General features: G+C 60.9%; 1 protein-coding gene across 1 annotated transcript in view; it reads left to right on the forward strand.

The window, feature by feature from the left end:
• Positions 1-90: 90 nt before the first annotated feature.
• The window catches only part of LOC140265465 (plectin-like), a gene marked incomplete at both ends in the record, with an annotated part of 50,965 nt that continues 32,449 nt past the window's right edge, over positions 91-18,606 (forward strand). The window contains one exon of the mRNA XM_072361404.1: positions 91-204. Within this exon, the coding sequence (XP_072217505.1) occupies positions 91-204 (114 nt within the window). The remainder of the gene's footprint in view (positions 205-18,606) is intronic.

An 18,606-nucleotide genomic window follows, 5' to 3' on the forward strand; every position in this document is an offset into this window, starting at 1 on the left:
TGTGGGCGTGGCCTAAAGAGGGAGGGCAAGCGTGGCCTAAAGGGGGGTGGGCGTGGCCTAACGGGGGAGTGGGCGTGGCTTGCGTGACAGTGGGCGTGGCCTGCGGAGGGGCGGAGCTTATTGGGCGTTGCGGGAGCTTTGCGGTGCGGATGGAGCGCTGCGGGAAGAGCCGGGCCGATCTGAGCGGCAGGATGTGCTGCGCCGGTGGGTCGGGGGGGGGGGGGGGGAGATATATAGGGGGATATGGGGGGCGATATGGGGCGATATGGGGCGGGGGATGGGGATGGAGGGGGGCAATGGGGGGGAGGGGGCGGGGACGGGACGCGGTTGTGGCCACGCCCACTTTGGGAGCGGCGCCGTGCCGTAGGCCACGCCCACTAGGCTGAGGCCACGCCCCCTTCCTGTAGCTTCATGGTAATTGGCCGCTTTGAGGCCACGCCCATCGCTCTGTGGCCACGCCCCCCCCCCCGCCGCCCTTCCCATTGAAGCTGCCTTAGGGAGGTGGAGGCCACGCCCACCTCTCCGAGGCCACGCCCACCTCTCCGAGGCCACGCCCCCTTTTGCGTCGGGTGGCGGGAATGCGTGGGGTGGGGCGGGGTGGGGCACAAAGCTGCCATGTGGGGCAGGGAAGAGAGGCCACGATGTGGGGCAGGGAGACCCCAATGTGGGGCAGAGAGACCATAATGTGGGGCAGAGTGCTGCCATATGGGGCAGAGGGGCCACAGTGTGGGGCAGAGTGCAGTGATGTGGGGCAGAGAGACCATAATGTGGGGCAGGGAGACCCCAGTGTGGGGCAGAGGGGCTGCTATGTGGGGCAGGGAGACCATAATGTGGGGCAGAGAAGCCACAATGTGGGGCAGAGTGCAGTAATGTGGGGCATAGAGGCCATAATGTGGGGCAGAGAAGCCATAATGTGGGGCAGAGTGCAGTAATGTGGGGCAGAGAAGCCTCAGTGTGGGGCAGAGAAGCCTCAATGTGGGGTACAAAGCTGTCATATGGGGCAGAGAGGCCATAATGTGGGGCAGAGGGGCCGCAGTATGGGACAGAGAGACCACTGTGTGGGGCAGAGCCCCATGATGTGGGGCAGAGCACTGTGATATGGGGCAGAGGGGCCACAATGTGGGGCAGAGTGCAGTGATGTGGGGCAGAGAAGCCATAATGTGGGGCAGAGTGGCCACAGTGTGGGGCACAAAGCTGCCATATGGGGCAGAGAGACCGCAATGTGGGGCAGAGAGACCACAATGTGGGGCAGAGTGCAGCTATGTGGGGCAGGGAGACCATAATGTGGGGCAGAGAAGCCTCAGTGTGGGGCAGAGCACTGCCATATGGGGCGGAGAAGCCATAATGTGGGGCAGAGTGCTGCCATATGGGGCAGAGGGGCCACAGTGTGGGGCAGAGTGCAGTGATGTGGGGCAGAGAGACCATAATGTGGGGCAGAGGGGCCGCTCTGTGGGGCAGAGAGACCATAATGTGGGGCAGGGAGACCCCAATGTGGGGCAGAGAGACCATAATGTGGGGCAGAGTGCTGCCATATGGGGCAGAGGGGCTACAGTGTGGGGCAGGGAGACCCCAATGTGGGGCAGAGGGGCCGGTATGTGGGGCAGGGAAGAGAGACCTCAATGTGGGGCTGAGGGGCAGCAGTGTGGGGCAGAGAGACCATAATGTGGGGCAGAGAGACCCCAATGTGGGGCAGAGTGGAGTGATGTGGGGCAGAGTGGAGTGATGTGGGGCAGAGGGACCTCAATGTGGGGCAGAGAGGGCACAATGTGGGGCAGAGGGGCAGCTATGTGGGGCAGAGAGACCATAATGTGGGGCAGAGAAGCCACAATGTGGGGCAGAGTGCTGCCATATGGGGCAGAGGGGCCACAGTGTGGGGCAGAGGGACCTCAATGTGGGGCAGAGAGGCCACAATGTGGGGCAGAGGGGCTGCTATGTGGGGCAGAGAGACCATAATGTGGGGCAGAGAAGCCACAATGTGGGGCAGAGTGCTGCCATGTGGGGCAGAGAGGCCACGATATGGGGCAGGGAGACCATAATGTGGGGTAGAGAAGCCTCAGTGTGGGGCAGAGAGACCACAATGTGGGGCAGAGAGGCCACAATGTGGGGCAGAGGGGCAGCTATGTGGGGCAGAGAGACCATAATGTGGGGCAGAGTGCTGCCATACGGGGCAGAGGGGCCACAGTGTGGGGCAGAGTGCAGTGATGTGGGGCAGAGAAACCACAATGTGGGGCAGAGAAGCCATAATGTGGGGCAGAGTGGCCACAGTGTGGGGCACAAAGCTGCCATATGGGGCAGAGGGGCCACAATGTGGGGCAGAGAGACCGCAATGTGGGGCAGAGTGCAGCTATGTGGGGCTGAGAGACCATAATGTGGGGCAGAGAAGCCACAATGTGGGGCAGAGTGCTGCCATGTGGGGCAGAGAGGCCAAGATATGGGGCAGGGAGACCCCAATGTGGGGCTGAGGGGCTGCAGTGTGGGGCAGAGAGGCCACAATGTGGGGCAGAGTGGAGTGATGTGGGGCAGAGGGACCTCAATGTGGGGCAGAGGGACCTCAATGTGGGGCAGAGAAGCCATAATGTGGGGCAGAGTGCTGCCATGTGGGGCAGAGAGGCCACGTAATGGGGCAGAGAGGCCACAATGTGGGGCAGAGAGACTATAATGTGGGGCAGAGTGCTGCCATGTGGGGCAGAGGGGCCACAGTGTGGGGCAGGGAGACCCCAATGTGGGGCAGAGAGACCATAATGTGGGGCAGAGTGCTGCCATATGGGGCAGAGGGGCCACAGTGTGGGGCAGGGAGACCCCAATGTGGGGCAGAGGGGCCGGTATGTGGGGCAGGGAAGAGAGACCTCAATGTGGGGCTGAGGGGCTGCAGTGTGGGGCAGAGAGACCATAATGTGGGGCAGAGAGACCCCAATGTGGGGCAGAGTGGAGTGATGTGGGGCAGAGTGGAGTGATGTGGGGCAGAGGGACCTCAATGTGGGGCAGAGAGGGCACAATGTGGGGCAGAGGGGCAGCTATGTGGGGCAGAGAGACCATAATGTGGGGCAGAGAAGCCACAATGTGGGGCAGAGTGCTGCCATATGGGGCAGAGGGGCCACAGTGTGGGGCAGAGGGACCTCAATGTGGGGCAGAGAGGCCACAATGTGGGGCAGAGGGGCTGCTATGTGGGGCAGAGAGACCATAATGTGGGGCAGAGAAGCCACAATGTGGGGCAGAGTGCTGCCATATGGGGCAGAGGGGCCACAGTGTGGGGCAGAGGGACCTCAATGTGGGGCAGAGAGGCCACAATGTGGGGCAGAGGGGCTGCTATGTGGGGCAGAGAGACCATAATGTGGGGCAGAGAAGCCACAATGTGGGGCAGAGTGCTGCCATGTGGGGCAGAGGGGCCACAGTGTGGGGCAGGGAGACCATAATGTGGGGTAGAGAAGCCTCAGTGTGGGGCAGAGAGACCACAATGTGGGGCAGAGAGGCCACAATGTGGGGCAGAGGGGCAGCTATGTGGGGCAGAGAGACCATAATGTGGGGCAGAGAGACCATAATGTGGGGCAGAGTGCTGCCATACGGGGCAGAGGGGCCACAGTGTGGGGCAGAGTGCAGTGATGTGGGGCAGAGAAACCACAATGTGGGGCAGAGAAGCCATAATGTGGGGCAGAGTGGCCACAGTGTGGGGCACAAAGCTGCCATATGGGGCAGAGGGGCCACAATGTGGGGCAGAGAGACCGCAATGTGGGGCAGAGTGCAGCTATGTGGGGCTGAGAGACCATAATGTGGGGCAGAGAAGCCACAATGTGGGGCAGAGTGCTGCCATGTGGGGCAGAGTGCTGCCATGTGGGGCAGAGAGGCCTCAATGTGGGCCAGAGAAGCCATAATATGGGGCAGAGCACTGCCATATGGGGCAGAGGGGCCACAATGTGGGGCAGAGAGACCGCAATGTGGGGCAGAGCACCATGATGTGGGGCAGAGAGACCACAGTGTGGGGCAGAGAAGCCTCAATGTGGGGCAGAGAGACCGCAATGTGGGGCAGAACACTGCCATGTGGGGCAGAGAAGCCTCAGTGTGGGGCAGAGAGACCACAATGTGGGGCAGAGCACCATGATGTGGGGCTGAGCCCCATAGAGCAGCAGCTATGGGTCAGGATGTGGGGCAGGGCCGTCTGGGTGTTGAATCCGGGTCAGGTTATGGGGCGGTTATGGGGCAGAGTCCATGTGGGGCGGCAGGCAGGATGTGGGGAGCGGCCGATCTATGGGGCAGGGCGTCACGTGACGGCACTTATGGGGCAGAGCCTCTCCTAGGGGCGATGTGGGCCCTTAAGCCACGCCCACTTCCAGAGGCCACGCCCCCTTGGTCCAACGCAACCAACTGAGGCCACGCCCCCTTCTATGAGGCCACGCCCCCTTCATTACAGCATCACTGTTCAGGCCACGCCCCCCTTTACGAGGCCACGCCCCCGTTGTGTTACTCAGCTCTTGAGGCCCCGCCCACCAACGAGACCACGCCCCTCGGTATAGCTACGCAGCGACCGAGGCCACGCCCATTTCCCAGAGACCACGCCCCCTTCCTCAGTGGCCACGCCCCTTTTCACCGAGGCCACGCCCATTTCCCCCCGAGGCCACGCCCCCCAGTTCCGCGGAAGCGCCGCCGTGCCACGCGGTGGGGGGGGGGGCGGTTGGGGGTCCCATTCTGTGGGGTGGGGGGGGTCGCTATGGGGCCGGAGGGGGGGTGCTGAGCCCCATAAGTGTGGGTCCTATGGGTACCGTGCCCCATAAGTGTGGGTCCTGTGCCCCATAAGTGTGGGTTCTGTGCCCCATAAGTGTGGCTCCTGTGCCCCATAAGTGTGGCTCCTGTGGGTCCTGTGCCCCATAAGTGTGGGTCCTGTGCCCCATAAGTGCGGCTCCTATGGGTCCTGCCCCATAAGTGTGGCTCCTGTGCCCCATAAGTGTGGCTCCTATGGGTCCTGCCCCATAAGTGTGGGTCCTGTGCCCCATAAGTGGCTCCTATGGCTCCTGTGCCCCATAAGTGTGGGTCCTATGGCTCCTGTGCCCCATAAGTGGGTCCTATGGGTACCATGCCCCATAAGTGTGGCTCCTGTGGGTGCCGTGCCCCATAAGTGTGGCTCCTGTGCCCCATAAGTGTGGGTCCTATGGGTACCGTACCCCATAAGTGTGGGTCCTGTGCCCCATAAGTGTGGCTCCTATGGGTCTTGTGCCCCATAAGTGTGGGTCCTGCCCCATAAGTGTGGCTCCTATGGGTCCTGTGCCCCATAAGTGGGTCCTATGGGGTACCATGCCCCATAAGTTTGGGTCCTGTGCCCCATAAGTGTGGCTCCTATGGGTCCTGCCCCATAAGTGTGGCTCCTGTGCCCCATAAGTGTGGCTCCTATGGGTCCTGCCCCATAAGTGTGGCTCCTGTGCCCCATAAGTGCGGCTCCTATGGGTCCTGCCCCATAAGTGTGGCTCCTGTGCCCCATAAGTGTGGCTCCTATGGGTCCTGTGCCCCATAAGTGTGGCTCCTATGGGTCCTGCCCCATAAGTGTGGCTCCTGTGCCCCATAAGTGCGGCTCCTATGGGTCCTGCCCCATAAGTGTGGCTCCTGTGCCCCATAAGTGTGGCTCCTATGGGTCCTGTGCCCCATAAGTGTGGCTCCTATGGGTCCTGCCCCATAAGTGTGGCTCCTATGGCTCCTGTGCCCCATAAGTGGGTCCTATGGGTACCATGCCCCATAAGTGTGGGTCCTGTGCCCCATAAGTGGCTCCTATGGGTGCCGTGCCCCATAAGTGTGGGTCCTATGGCTCCTGTGCCCCATAAGTGTGGGTCCTATGGGTACCATGCCCCATAAGTGTGGGTCCTGTGCCCCATAAGTGTGGCTCCTATGGGTGCTGTGCCCCATAAGTGTGAGTCATATGGGTGCCGTGCCCCATAAGTGTGGGTCCTCTGCCCTATAAGTGTGGCTCCTATGGGTCCTGCCCCGTAAATGTGGCTCCTGTGGATCCTGTGCCCCATAAGTGTGGGTCCTCTGCCCCATAAGTGCGGCTCCTCTGGGTCTTGTGCCCCATAAGTGGCTCCTATGGGTCCCCCCCCTCAATTCCCCGCTATGGGGCGGAGCTTTGGGGCGGCCCCGAAGGGGTTAAGGGGAATTCCTGTGGGTGTGGGGGGGGCTCCGCCCCGCGCACCTCGGCCGGGAGGGGCCGCTCCGCCTCAGCCCCGCACCGCGGCAGCGCCCCATAGACGCCCCATAGAAGCCCCATAGACGCCCCATAGACTCCCCATAGCCGCCCCATAGACTCCCCATAGACGCCCCATAGACTCCCCATAGACACCCCATAGACGCCCCATAGACGCCCCATAGCAGCTGCAGTGCCCCATAGCCGCCCCATAGACGCTCCATAGACGCCCCATAGAAGCCCCATAGACACCCCATAGCCGCCCCATAGCAGCTGCAGTGCCCCATAGCCGCCCCATAGCCTCCCCTTAGCCGCCCCATAGACTCCCCATAGACGCCCTATAGCAGCTGCAGTGCCCCATAGCCGCCCCATAGCCGCCCCATAGCCTCCCCATAGAAGCCCCATAGACACCCCATAGCCGCCCCATAGACGCCCCATAGACTCCCCATAGACTCCCCATAGCAGCTGCAGTGCCCCATAGGCTCCCCATAGCTGCCCCATAGACGCCCCATAGACTCCCCATAGACTCCCCATAGCAGCTGCAGTGCCCCATAGCCGCCCCATAGCCGCCCCATAGCAGCTGCAGTGCCCCATAGCCTCCCCATAGCCGCCCCATAGCCGCCCCATAGACACCCCATAGCCACCCCATAGCCGCCCCATAGCAGAGCCATGTCCCGCGATGGGGCGGCGGACCCCGCAATGGGGCTGAACGGATCCGAGGAGAATGTGTGGGGAGCCGTGCTCAGAGCTGCAGAGGGACGGAAAGGTGCGGGGGGGGGGGGGGGGGGAGGGTCAATGGGGGGGGATGGGAGGGTAATGTGTGGGGTGGGGGGGCATGTGTGGGGCAGGGGGGGGATGGGGGGGGCGGGGGAGGGATGTATGGGGTGGGGGGGGGGATGTGTGGAGGGGGGCAGGGGGGGATGGGGGGGCAGTGGGGGGGGAATGTGTGGGGCAGGGGGGTGGTGGGGGGGCAATGTATGGGGTGGGGGGGCAATGTATGGGGTGGGGGGGCAATGGGGGGCATGTGTGGGGCAGCATGTGGGGTGGGGGGCAAGTAATGTGTGGGGCAGTGGGGGGTGAGGGAGGGATGTGTGGGGCAGGGGGGGGTTGGGGGGGGCAGGGGGGAAGTGTGTGGGGCAGTGGGGGGAATAGGGCAGTAATGTGTGGGGTGGGGGGGCAATGGGCGGCATGTGTGGGGCAGTGTGTGGGGTGGGGGGCATGTGTGTGGCAGTGGGGGGAATGGGGGGGTAATGAGTGGGGTGGGAGGGCAATGGAGGTGTAATGTGTGGGGCAGTGTGTGGGGTGGGGGGGAAGGAATGTGTGGGGTGGGGGGGCAATGTGTGGGGCGGGGGGGTGGGGAGGGCAGCGAGGGGAATGGGGGGGCAGGGGGGGGATGTATGGGGTGGGGGGGGAATGTGTGGGGCAGTGGGGGGCATGGGGGGTAATGTGGGGTGAGGGAGCAATGGGGGGGGAATGTGTGGGGCGCGGGGGGCAATATGTGGGGCAACATGTGGGGTGCGGAGGAAGTAATGTGTGGGGTGGGGGGGGGGGATGTGTGGGGTGGGGGGGCAATGGGGTGGATGTGTGGGGCAGTGTGTGGGGTGGGGGGGAAATAATGTGTGGGGCAAGGGGGGTGGGGGGAACATGTCGAGCAGTGGGGGCGATGGGGGTAATGTGTGGGGTGGGGGGGCAATAGGGGAGGTAAAGTGTGGGGTGGGGGGGCAGGATGGATGTGTGGGGCAGCTTGTGGGGTGGGGGGTGAAGTAATGTGTGGGGCAGTGAAGGGGGTGGGGGGGTAATGTGTGGGGTTGGGGGGTAATGGAGGGGATGTGTGGGGCGGGGGGGGCAGGGGAGGGATGTATGGGGTGGGGGGGGAAGGTGTGGGGCAGTGGGGGGCAGTGGGGGAGAAGTAATGTGTGGGGCAGTGAGGGGGGTGGGGGGCAACTGGGGGGATGTGTGGGGCAGTGGGGGTAATAGGGGGGAGTAATGTGTGGGGCAGTGGGGGGCAGGGGAGGGATGTATGGGGTGGGGGGGAAGGTGTGGGGCAGTGGGTAATGTGTGGGGTGGGGGGCAGGATGGATGTGTGGGGCAGCTTGTGGGGTGGGGGGGCGGGGGGGGGATGTGTGGGGCAGCGTGTGGGGTTGGGGGACAGTGATATGTGGGGCAGTGAGGGGACATGAGGGGGTAATGTGTGAGGTTGGGGGGCAATGGGGGGCAGGGGAGGGATGTATGGGGTGGGGGGGCAATAGGGGAGGTAAAGTGTGGGGTGGGGGGGGCAGGATGGATGTGTGGGGCAGCTTGTGGGGCAGGGAGCGGCGTGGGGGGGCAGTGAGAGGGATGTGTGGGGCAGTGGGGGGGGGAATGTGTGGGGCAGGGGGGGGATGGGGGGGTAATGTGTGGGGTGGGGGGGGCAATGGGGGTGTAATGTGTGGGGCAGCGTATGGGGTGGGGGGGAAGTAATGTGTGGGGCACGGGGGGGATAGTAGTGGGGTTGGGGGTGGCAATGGGGTGGATGTGTGGGGCAGTGGTGGGGCTGGGGGGGCCAATGTGTGGGGTGGGGGGGTAATATGTGGGGTGTGGGGGCAATGGGGGGCATGTGTGGGGTGGGGGGGGGGATGTGTGGGGTGGAGGAGCAGTGGGTGGGATGTGGGGCAATGAATGGGGCAATGTGTGGGGTGGGGGGTGTGATGTGGGGGGCAGAGTGTAGGGATGTGGGGCAGAGCGCCGCAATATGGGGCAGAGCAATGTGATGTGGGGCAGAGCAATGTGATGTGGGGCAGAGCACTGTGATATGGGGCAGAGCACTGTGATGTGGGGCAGAGCGCTGTGATGTGGGGCAGACCACTGTGATATGGGGCAGAGCGCTGTGATGTGGGGCAGAGCGCTGTGATATGGGGCAGAGCGCTGTGATGTGGGGCAGAGCACTGTGATGTGGGGCAGAGCGCTGTGATGTGGGGCAGAGCAATGTGATATGGGGCAGAGCAATGTGATGTGGGGCAGAGCGCTGTGATGTGGGGCAGAGCGCTGTGATGTGGGGCAGAGCAATGTGATATGGGGCAGAGCGCTGTGATGTGGGGCAGACCACTGTGATGTGGGGCAGAGCGCTGTGATGTGGGGCAGAGCGCTGTGATATGGGGCAGAGCGCTGTGATGTGGGGCAGAGCACTTTGATATGGGGCAGAGCAATGTGATGTGGGGCAGAGCACTGTGATATGGGGCAGAGCAATGTGATGTGGGGCAGAGCACTCTGATGTGGGGCAGAGCAATGTGATGTGGGGCAGTGCACTCTGATGTGGGGCAGAGCAATGTGATGTGGGGCAGAGCGCTGTGATGTGGGGCAGAGCACCACAATGTGGGGCAGAGCGCTGTGATATGGGGCAGAGCTGTGTGATGTGGGGCAGAGCAATGTGATGTGGGGCAGAGCACCATGATATGGGGCAGAGCAATGTGATGTGGGGCAGAGCACCACGATATGGGGCAGTGCTCCACAATGTGTGTCTGTGGGGCGGCCCATGGGGGTGTTCTTTGGTTCAGTTGTGGGGCAGAAGCCCACCATGGGGCAGCTGTGGGTCAGGATGTGGGGCAGGATGTGGGGCGGGGTCCCCGGGTTGGGTTATGGGGCAGAGTCCATGTGGGGTGACGCGGCGGGCGGGATGTGGGGCACGGCCCTGCTTTGTGTCCCTGTTACTTATGGGGCTGAGCCCCATAGCGGTGTGGGGTTGTCCCCGTTACTTATGGGGCTGAGCCCCATAGCGGTGTGGGGTTGTTCCTGTTACACTTATGGGGCTGAGCCCCATAGCGGTGTGGGGTTGTCCCTGTTACACTTATGGGGCTGAGCCCCATAGTGGTGTGGGGTTGTCCCTGTTACTTATGGGGCTGAGCCCCATAGCGGTGTGGGGTTGTTCCTGTTACACTTATGGGGCAGAGCCCCACATTGCGGAGGTTATGGGGCCCTGCATAGAGCTGGTTATGGGGCAGAGCCCCACGGTGCAGGGGGGTCCCATGGTAAAGTTATGGGGCAGAGCCCCACATTGCGGAGGTTGTGGGGCAGAGCTCCTCATAGAGGTGGTTGTGGAGCAGAGGCCGTATTGGGGTGGCGTCCCATGGTTAAGTTATGGGGCAGGGCGCCCTATAGAGCAGTGGCCCCAGGTAATTCTGTGGGGCAGACCCTGAGCTATGGGGCAGACCCTGAGCTATGGGGCAGACCCCATTCTATGGGGCAGACCCCGAGATATGGGGCAGACCCCATTCTATGGGGCAGACCCCATTCTATGGGGCAGACCCTGAGCTATGGGGCAGACCCCATTCTATGGGGCAGACCCTGAGCTATGGGGGAGACACGGTGTTATGGGGCAGATGTGGTGCTATGGGGCAGACCTTGAGCTATGGGGCAGACCCCATTCTATGGGGCAGACACTGAACTATGGGGCAGACCCCATTCTATGGGGCAGACCTTGAGCTATGGGGCAGACCCCATTCTATGGGGCAGATGCGGCCCTATGGGGGAGACACGGTGTTATGGGGCAGATGTGGTGCTATGGGGCAGATGCAGCGCTATGGGATAGGCCTGCTGTTGTATGGCAGAACCTGAGCTGTGGGGCAGACCCTGAGCTATGGGGCAGACCCCATTCTATGGGGCAGACCCTGAGCTGTGGGGCAGATGCTGGACTATGGGCCAGATGCAACGCTATAGGACGGACACTGAGCTATGGGGCAGACCCAGGGCTATGGGGTAGGCCCACTATTATATGGCAGACACAGCGCTATGGGGCAGACGCGGCGCTATGGGGCAGATACGATGCTATGGGGCAGACGCAGCACTATAGGGCAGGTACGATGCTATGGGGCAGACACAATGCTATGGGGCAGACGCAGCACTATAGGGCAGATACGATGCTATGGGGCAGACGTGGCGCTATAGGGCAGATACGATGCTATGGGGCAGACACAATGCTATGGGGCAGACGCAGCACTATAGGGCAGACACAACGCTATGGGGCAGACACAATGCTATGGGGAAGACACAATGCTATGGGGCAGACACAGTGCTATGGGGCAGACCCAGGGCTATAGGGCAAACACTGAGCTATGGAGCAGGCCCTCTATTATATGGCAGACACAATGCTATGGGGCAGACACAATGCTATGGGGCAGGCCCACTATTATATGGCAGACGCAATGCTATAGGGCAGTCGTGGTGCTATAGGGCAGATGCAGCACTATAGGGCAGATACGATGCTATGGGGCAGACACAGCGCTATGGGGCAGACACAATGCTATAGGGCAGATGCGATGCTATGGGGCAGACGCAGCGCTATAGGGCAGATACGATGCTATGGGGCAGACACAATGCTATAGGGCAGATGCGATGCTATGGGGCAGACGCAGCGCTATAGGGCAGATACGATGCTATGGGGCAGACACAATGCTATAGGGCAGGCGTGGCGCTATAGGGCAGATACGATGCTATGGGGCAGACACAATGCTATGGGGCAGACGCGGCGCTATAGGGCAGACACAGCGCTATAGGGCAGATATGATGCTATGGGGCAGACACAGCGCTATAGGGCAGACGTGGTGCTATAGGGCAGACACAATGCTATGGGGCAGACGCGGCGCTATAGGGCAGATGTGGCGCTATAGGGCAGATACGATGTTATAGGGCATTCGCGGTGCTATAGGGCAGACGTGGTGCTATAGGGCAGATACGATGCTATGGGGCAGATGCATTGCTGTGGGGCAGATGCAGCACTATAGGGCAGAAACAGCGCTATGGGGCAGACACAATGCTATAGGGCAGATACGATGCTATGGGGCAGACACAGCGCTATAGGGCAGACGCAGCGCTATAGGGCAGACGCAATGCCGTGGGGCAGACGCAGCACTATAGGGCAGACACAATGCTATAGGGCAGACTCAGTGCTATAGGGCAGGTACGATGCTATGGGGCAGACGCAGTGCTATAGGGCAGATGCAGTGATATAGGGCAGACACGATGCTATGGGGCAGACACAATGCTATGGGGCAGACGCGGCGCTATAGGGCAGACACAGCGCTATAGGGCAGATACGATGCTATGGGGCAGACACAGCGCTATAGGGCAGATGTAGCACTATAGGGCAGACGCATTGCCGTGGGGCAGACGCAGCACTATAGGGCAGACACAATGCTATAGGGCAGACACAGCACTATAGGGCAGGTACGATGCTATGGGGCAGACACAATGCTATAGGGCAGATACGATGCTATGGGGCAGACACAGCACTATAGGGCAGATACGATGCTATGGGGCAGACGCAATGCTATGGGGCAGACGCGGCGCTATGGGGCAGATGCAGCACTATAGGGCAGATACGATGCTATGGGGCAGACAATGCTATGGGGCAGAAGTGGTGCAATGGGGCAAACACTGAGCTATGGGGCAGGCCCACTATTATATGGCAGACACAGCGCTATAAGGCAGACACAATGCTATAGGGCAGGTACGATGCTATGGGGCAGACACAGCGCTATAGGGCAGACTCAGTGCTATAGGGCAGGTACGATGCTATGGGGCAGATGCAGCACTATAGGGCAGATATGATGCTATGGGCCAGACACAATGCTATAGGGCAGACGCAGTGCTATAGGGCAGACACAGCGCTATAGGGCAGACGCAATGCCGTGGGGCAGACGCAGCACTATAGGGCAGACACAATGCTATAGGGCAGATACGATGCTATAGGGCAGGTACGATGCTATGGGGCAGACACATCGCTATAGGGCAGGTACAATGCTATGGGGCAGACACAGCGCTATAGGGCAGACACAGCGCTATGGGGCAGACACAATGCTATAGGGCAGATACGATGCTATAGGGCAGACACAGTGCTATGGGGCAGGCCCACTATTATATGGCAGACCCACTATTATATGGCAGACGTGGTGCTATAGGGCAGACGCAGCGCTATAGGGCAGACGCAATGCTATAGGGCAGACTCAGTGCTATAGGGCAGACACTGAGCTATGGGGCAGACACAGCGCTATAGGGCAGACGCAATGCTATGGGGCAGACACAGCACTATAGGGCAGATACGATCCTATATGGCAGACACAATGCTATAGGGCAGACGCAATGCTATGGGGCAGACGCGGCGCTATGGGGCAGATGCAGCACTATAGGGCAGATAGATACGATGCTATGGGGCAGATGCAAAGCTATAGGGCAGACACAGTGCTATAGGGCAGACGCAGTGCTATGGGGCAGACGCGGCGCTATAGGGCAGATGCAGCACTATAGGGCAGATACGATGCTATGGGGCAGACACAGTGCTATGGGGCAGACACAGCACTATAGGGCAGATAGATACGATGCTATGGGGCAGACGCAGCGCTATAGGGCAGATACGATGCTATGGGGCAGACACAATGCTATAGGGCAGACGTGGCGCTATAGGGCAGATACGATGCTATGGGGCAGACACAATGCTATGGGGCAGACGCGGCGCTATAGGGCAGACACAGCGCTATAGGGCAGATACGATGCTATGGGGCAGACACAGCGCTATAGGGCAGACGTGGTGCTATAGGGCAGATACGATGCTATGGGGCAGACGCGGCGCTATAGGGCAGATACGACGCTATGGGGCAGATGCATTGCTGTGGGGCAGACGCAGCACTATAGGGCAGACACAGCGCTATGGGGCAGACACAATGCTATAGGGCAGATACGATGCTATGGGGCAGACACAGCGCTATAGGGCAGACGCAGCGCTATAGGGCAGACGCAATGCCGTGGGGCAGACGCAGCACTATAGGGCAGACACAGCGCTATGGGGCAGACACTGAGCTATGGGGCAGGCCCACTATTATATGGCAGACCCAATGCTATAGGGCAGACTCAGTGCTATAGGGCAGGTACAATGCTATGGGGCAGACGCGTCGCCGTGGGGCAGATTCCGCCGTGGGGCGCGGTGTCTGACGGGTGGTGTCAGGCTGTTGGTGTCAGTGTGTTGCTGTATGTGGGGCAGTGCCGCCCCACGCAGCCAAACTCCGCCCCATCGGCTGCCCCACGGCGCCGCAATTCCTTCCGCCCACGGCTGCACCGCGCCCATGTGCCATGCGGGGCTGCATGCCATGCAGGGATGGGCCATGTGGGGCTGTGTGCCATGCAGGGCTGCGTGCCATGCAGGGCTGCATGCCATGGGGTGCCATGCGGGGCTGTGTGCCATGCAGGGATGGGCCATGTGGGGCTGTGTGCCATGTGGGGCTGATATGTGGGGCTGCCTGCCATGTGGGGCTGCGTGCCATGCAGGGATGGGCCATGTGGGGCTGCGTGCCATGCAGGGCGGCGTGCCATGGGGTGCCATGCGGGGCGGCGTGCCATGCAGGGATGGGCCATGTGGGGCTGATATGTGGGGCTGGGACATGTGGGGCTGTGATGTGTGGGGCTGTGATATGTGGGGCTGGGCCATGGGGTGCCATGTGGGGCTATGATGTGTGGGGCTGGGATGTGTGGGGCTGTGATGTGTGGGGCTGGGCCATGGGGTGCCATGTGGGGCTGTGATGTGTGGGGCTGTGCCATGTGGGGCTGTGATATATGGGGCTGTGATGTGTGGGGCTGTGATATTTGAGACTGATATGTGGGGCTGGGATATGTGGGGCTATGATGTGTGGGGCTGGTATGTGGGGCTGTGATATATGGGGCTGTAATATGTGAGGCTGTGATATATGGGGCTGTGATGTGTGGGGCTGGGATATGTGGGGCTGTGATTTGTGGGGCTGTGATGTGTGGGGCTGTGCCATGGGGTGCCATGCAGGGATGGGCCATGTGGGGCTGGGCCTTGTGGGGCTGTGTGCCATGTGGGGCTGTGATGTGTGGGGCTGGGCCTTGTGGGGCTGAGGCTGATATGTGGGGCTGATGAGTGGGGCTGTGATGTGTGGGGCTGTGATATGTGGGGCTGTGCCATGGGTTGCCATGTGGGGCTGTGATATGTGGGGCTGTGATATGTGGGGCTGTGATATGTGGGGCTGTGTGCCATGCAGGGCTGTGCCATGTGGGGCTGTGTGCCATGGGGTGCCATGTGGGGCTGTGATGTGTGGGGCTGGGCCATGTGGGGCTGTGCCATGGGGTGCCATGTGGGGCTGTGCCATGTGGGGCTGTGCAATGGGGTGCCATGCAGGGATGGGCCATGTGGGGCTGTGTGCCATGCAGGGCTGCGTGCCATGCAGGGATGGGCCATGTGGGGCTGCGTGCCATGGGGTGCCATGTGGGGCTGGGATATGTGGGGCTGTGCCATGCAGGGCTGTGTGCCATGCGGGGCTGCATGCCATGTAGGGCTGGGCCATGTGGGGCTGGGCCATGTGGGGCTGATATGTGGGGCTGTAATATGTGGGGCTGTGATATGTGGGGCTGTGCCATGGGGTGCCATGCAGGGATGGGCCATGTGGGGCTGTGATATATGGGGCTGTGTTATGTGGGGCTGTGATGTGTGGGGCTGTGATATATGGGGCTGTAATATGTGGGGCTGTGATGTGTGGGGCTGGGATATGTGGGGCTGTGATATATGGGGCTGTAATATGTGGGGCTGTGATGTGTGGGGCTGGGATATGTGGGGCTGTGATATGTGGGGCTGTAATATGTGGGGCTGTGATGTGTGGGGCTGGGATATGTGGGGCTGTGATATGTGGGGCTGTGATGTGTGGGGCTGTGATATATGGGGCTGTAATATGTGGGGCTGTGATGTGTGGGGCTGGGATATGTGGGGCTGTGATATGTGGGGCTGTGATGTGTGGGGCTGTGATATATGGGGCTGTAATATGTGGGGCTGTGATGTGTGGGGCTGGGATATGTGGGGCTGTGACATATGGGGCTGTGATGTGTGGGGCTGGGATATTTGAGACTGATATGTGGGGCTGTGATGTGTGGGGCTGTGCCATGTGGGGCTGTGTGCCATGGGGTGCCATGTGGGGCTGGGATATGTGGGGCTGTGCCATGTGGGGCTGGGCCATGTGGGGCTGTGCCATGTGGGGCTGTGCCATGGGGTGCCATGTGGGGCTGGGATATATGGGGCTGTGATATATGGGGCTGTGATATGTGGGGCTGTGATGTGTGGGGCTGTGATATATGGGGCTGTGATATGTGGGGCTGTGATGTGTGGGGCTGGGATATGTGGGGCTGATATGTGGGGCTGGGACATGTGGGGCTGTGATGTGTGGGGCTGTGATATGTGGGGCTGTGATGTGTGGGGCTGTGATGTGTGGGGCTGTGCCATGGGGTGCCATGCAGGGACGGGCCATGTGGGGCTGGGCCTTGTGGGGCTGTGTGCCATGTGGGGCTGTGATGTGTGGGGCTGGGCCTTGTGGGGCTGAGGCTGATATGTGGGGCTGATGAGTGGGGCTGTGATATATGGGGCTGTGATGTGTGCGGCTGTGATATGTGGGGCTGGGCCATGGGGTGCCATGTGGGGCTGTGATGTGTGGGGCTGTGCCATGTGGGGCTGTGATATGTGGGGCTGTGATATGTGGGGCTGTGATATGTGGGGCTGTAATATGTGGGGCTGTGATATGTGGGGCTGGGATATGTGGGGCTGGGATATGTGGGGCTGTGATGTGTGGGGCTGTGATATGTGGGGCTGTGATGTGAGGGGCTGGGATATGTGGGGCTGGGATATGTGGGGCTGGGATATGTGGGGCTGAGGCTAATATGTGGGGCTGTGCCATGTGGGGCTGTGATATATGGGGCTGTGATGTGTGGGGCTGTGATGTGTGGGGCTGTGATGTGTGGGGCTGTGATATGTGGGGCTGGGATATATGGGGCTGTAATATGTGGGGCTGTGATGTGTGGGGCTGGGATATGTGGGGCTGTGATGTGTGGGGCTGTGATGTGATATATGGGGCTGTGATATATGGGGCTGTGATATGTGGGGCTGTGATATGTGGGGCTGGGATGTGTGGGGCTGTGCCATGTGGGGCTGTGATATATGGGGCTGTGATATGTGGGGCTGTGATATGTGGGGCTGGGATGTGTGGGGCTGTGCCATGTGGGGCTGTGATATATGGGGCTGATATGTGGGGCTGTGATATATGGGGCTGTGATATATGGGGCTGGGATATGTGGGGCTGTGATATATGGGGCTGTGATGTGTGGGGCTGTGATATATGGGGCTGTAATATGTGGGGCTGTGCCATGGGGTGCCATGTGGGGCTGGGATATGTGGGGCTGTGTTGTGTGGGGCTGTGATATGTGGGGCTGTGCCATGGGGTGCCATGCAGGGATGGGCCATGTGGGGCTGTGCCATGTGGGGCTGTGCCATGGGGTGCCATGTGGGGCTTTGATGTGTGGGGCTGTGATATGTGGGGCTGTGATATGTGGGGCTGGGATATATGGGGCTGTGATGTGTGGGGCTGTGATATGTGGGGCTGTAATGTGTGGGGCTGTGATATCTGGGGCTGTGATATATGGGGCTGTGATGTGTGGGGCTGTGATATGTGGGGCTGTGATGTGTGGGGCTGTGATGTGTGGGGCTGTGATATATGGGGCTGTGCCATGCAGTGCCATGCAGTGCTGTGCCATGCAGGGCTGCATGCCATGCAGTGCCATGGGGAGCAGTGCAATGCAGTGCCGTGCCATGCATGCCATGCAGTGCCGTGCCACGTAGTGCCATGCGGTGCAGTGCTGTGCAGCTCCATGCAAGGAATGCATCCCCATGCATTACAGCTCCTCTCAATGCATCTCTGTGCTCTGCATCCCTGTGTGATGCATCCCCATGCGCTGCAGCCCTCTGCAATGCAACCCCATGCAGTGCAGCCCCCTGCAATGCAGCCCTGTGCATTGTGATCCCATGCAAGGCGTTCCCCTGCAATGCAGCCCCATGCACTGCATCTCTGTGCAATGCATCCACATGCATTGTTGCCTCCTGCAATGCAACCCTGAGCAACGCAGCCCCATGCAATGCATCTCTGTGCATTGTGATCCCATGCAGCGCATCCCTGTGCAATGCAGCCCCATGCAAATGCAGCCCTGTGCACTGCGATCCCATGCAGCACAGCCCCATGCAGCACAGCATCTGCATGCAGCGCGTCCCCATGCAGCAGTGCACTGCCATGCATCTCACAGTGCCTTTGTGCATTGTGTCCTCGTGCACGGCATCCCCATGCATTGCTGTGTCCTCATGCATGGCATCCCATGCATTGCCGTGTCCTCGTGCATGGCATCCCATGCATTGCCGTGTCCTCATGCATGGCATCCCATGCATTGCCGTGTCCTCGTGCATGGCATCCCATGCATTGCCGTGTCCTCATGCATGGCATCCCATGCATTGCCGTGTCCTCATGCATGGCATCCCATGCATTGCCGTGTCCCCATGCATGGCATCCCATGCATTGCCGTGTCCTCATGCATGGCATCCCATGCATTGCTGTGTCCTCATGCATGGCATCCCATGCATTGCTGTGTCCTTGTGCATG

Source organism: Excalfactoria chinensis, unplaced genomic scaffold (assembly GCF_039878825.1).
Source record: "Excalfactoria chinensis isolate bCotChi1 unplaced genomic scaffold, bCotChi1.hap2 Scaffold_981, whole genome shotgun sequence".
Lineage (NCBI taxonomy): Eukaryota > Metazoa > Chordata > Aves > Galliformes > Phasianidae > Excalfactoria > Excalfactoria chinensis.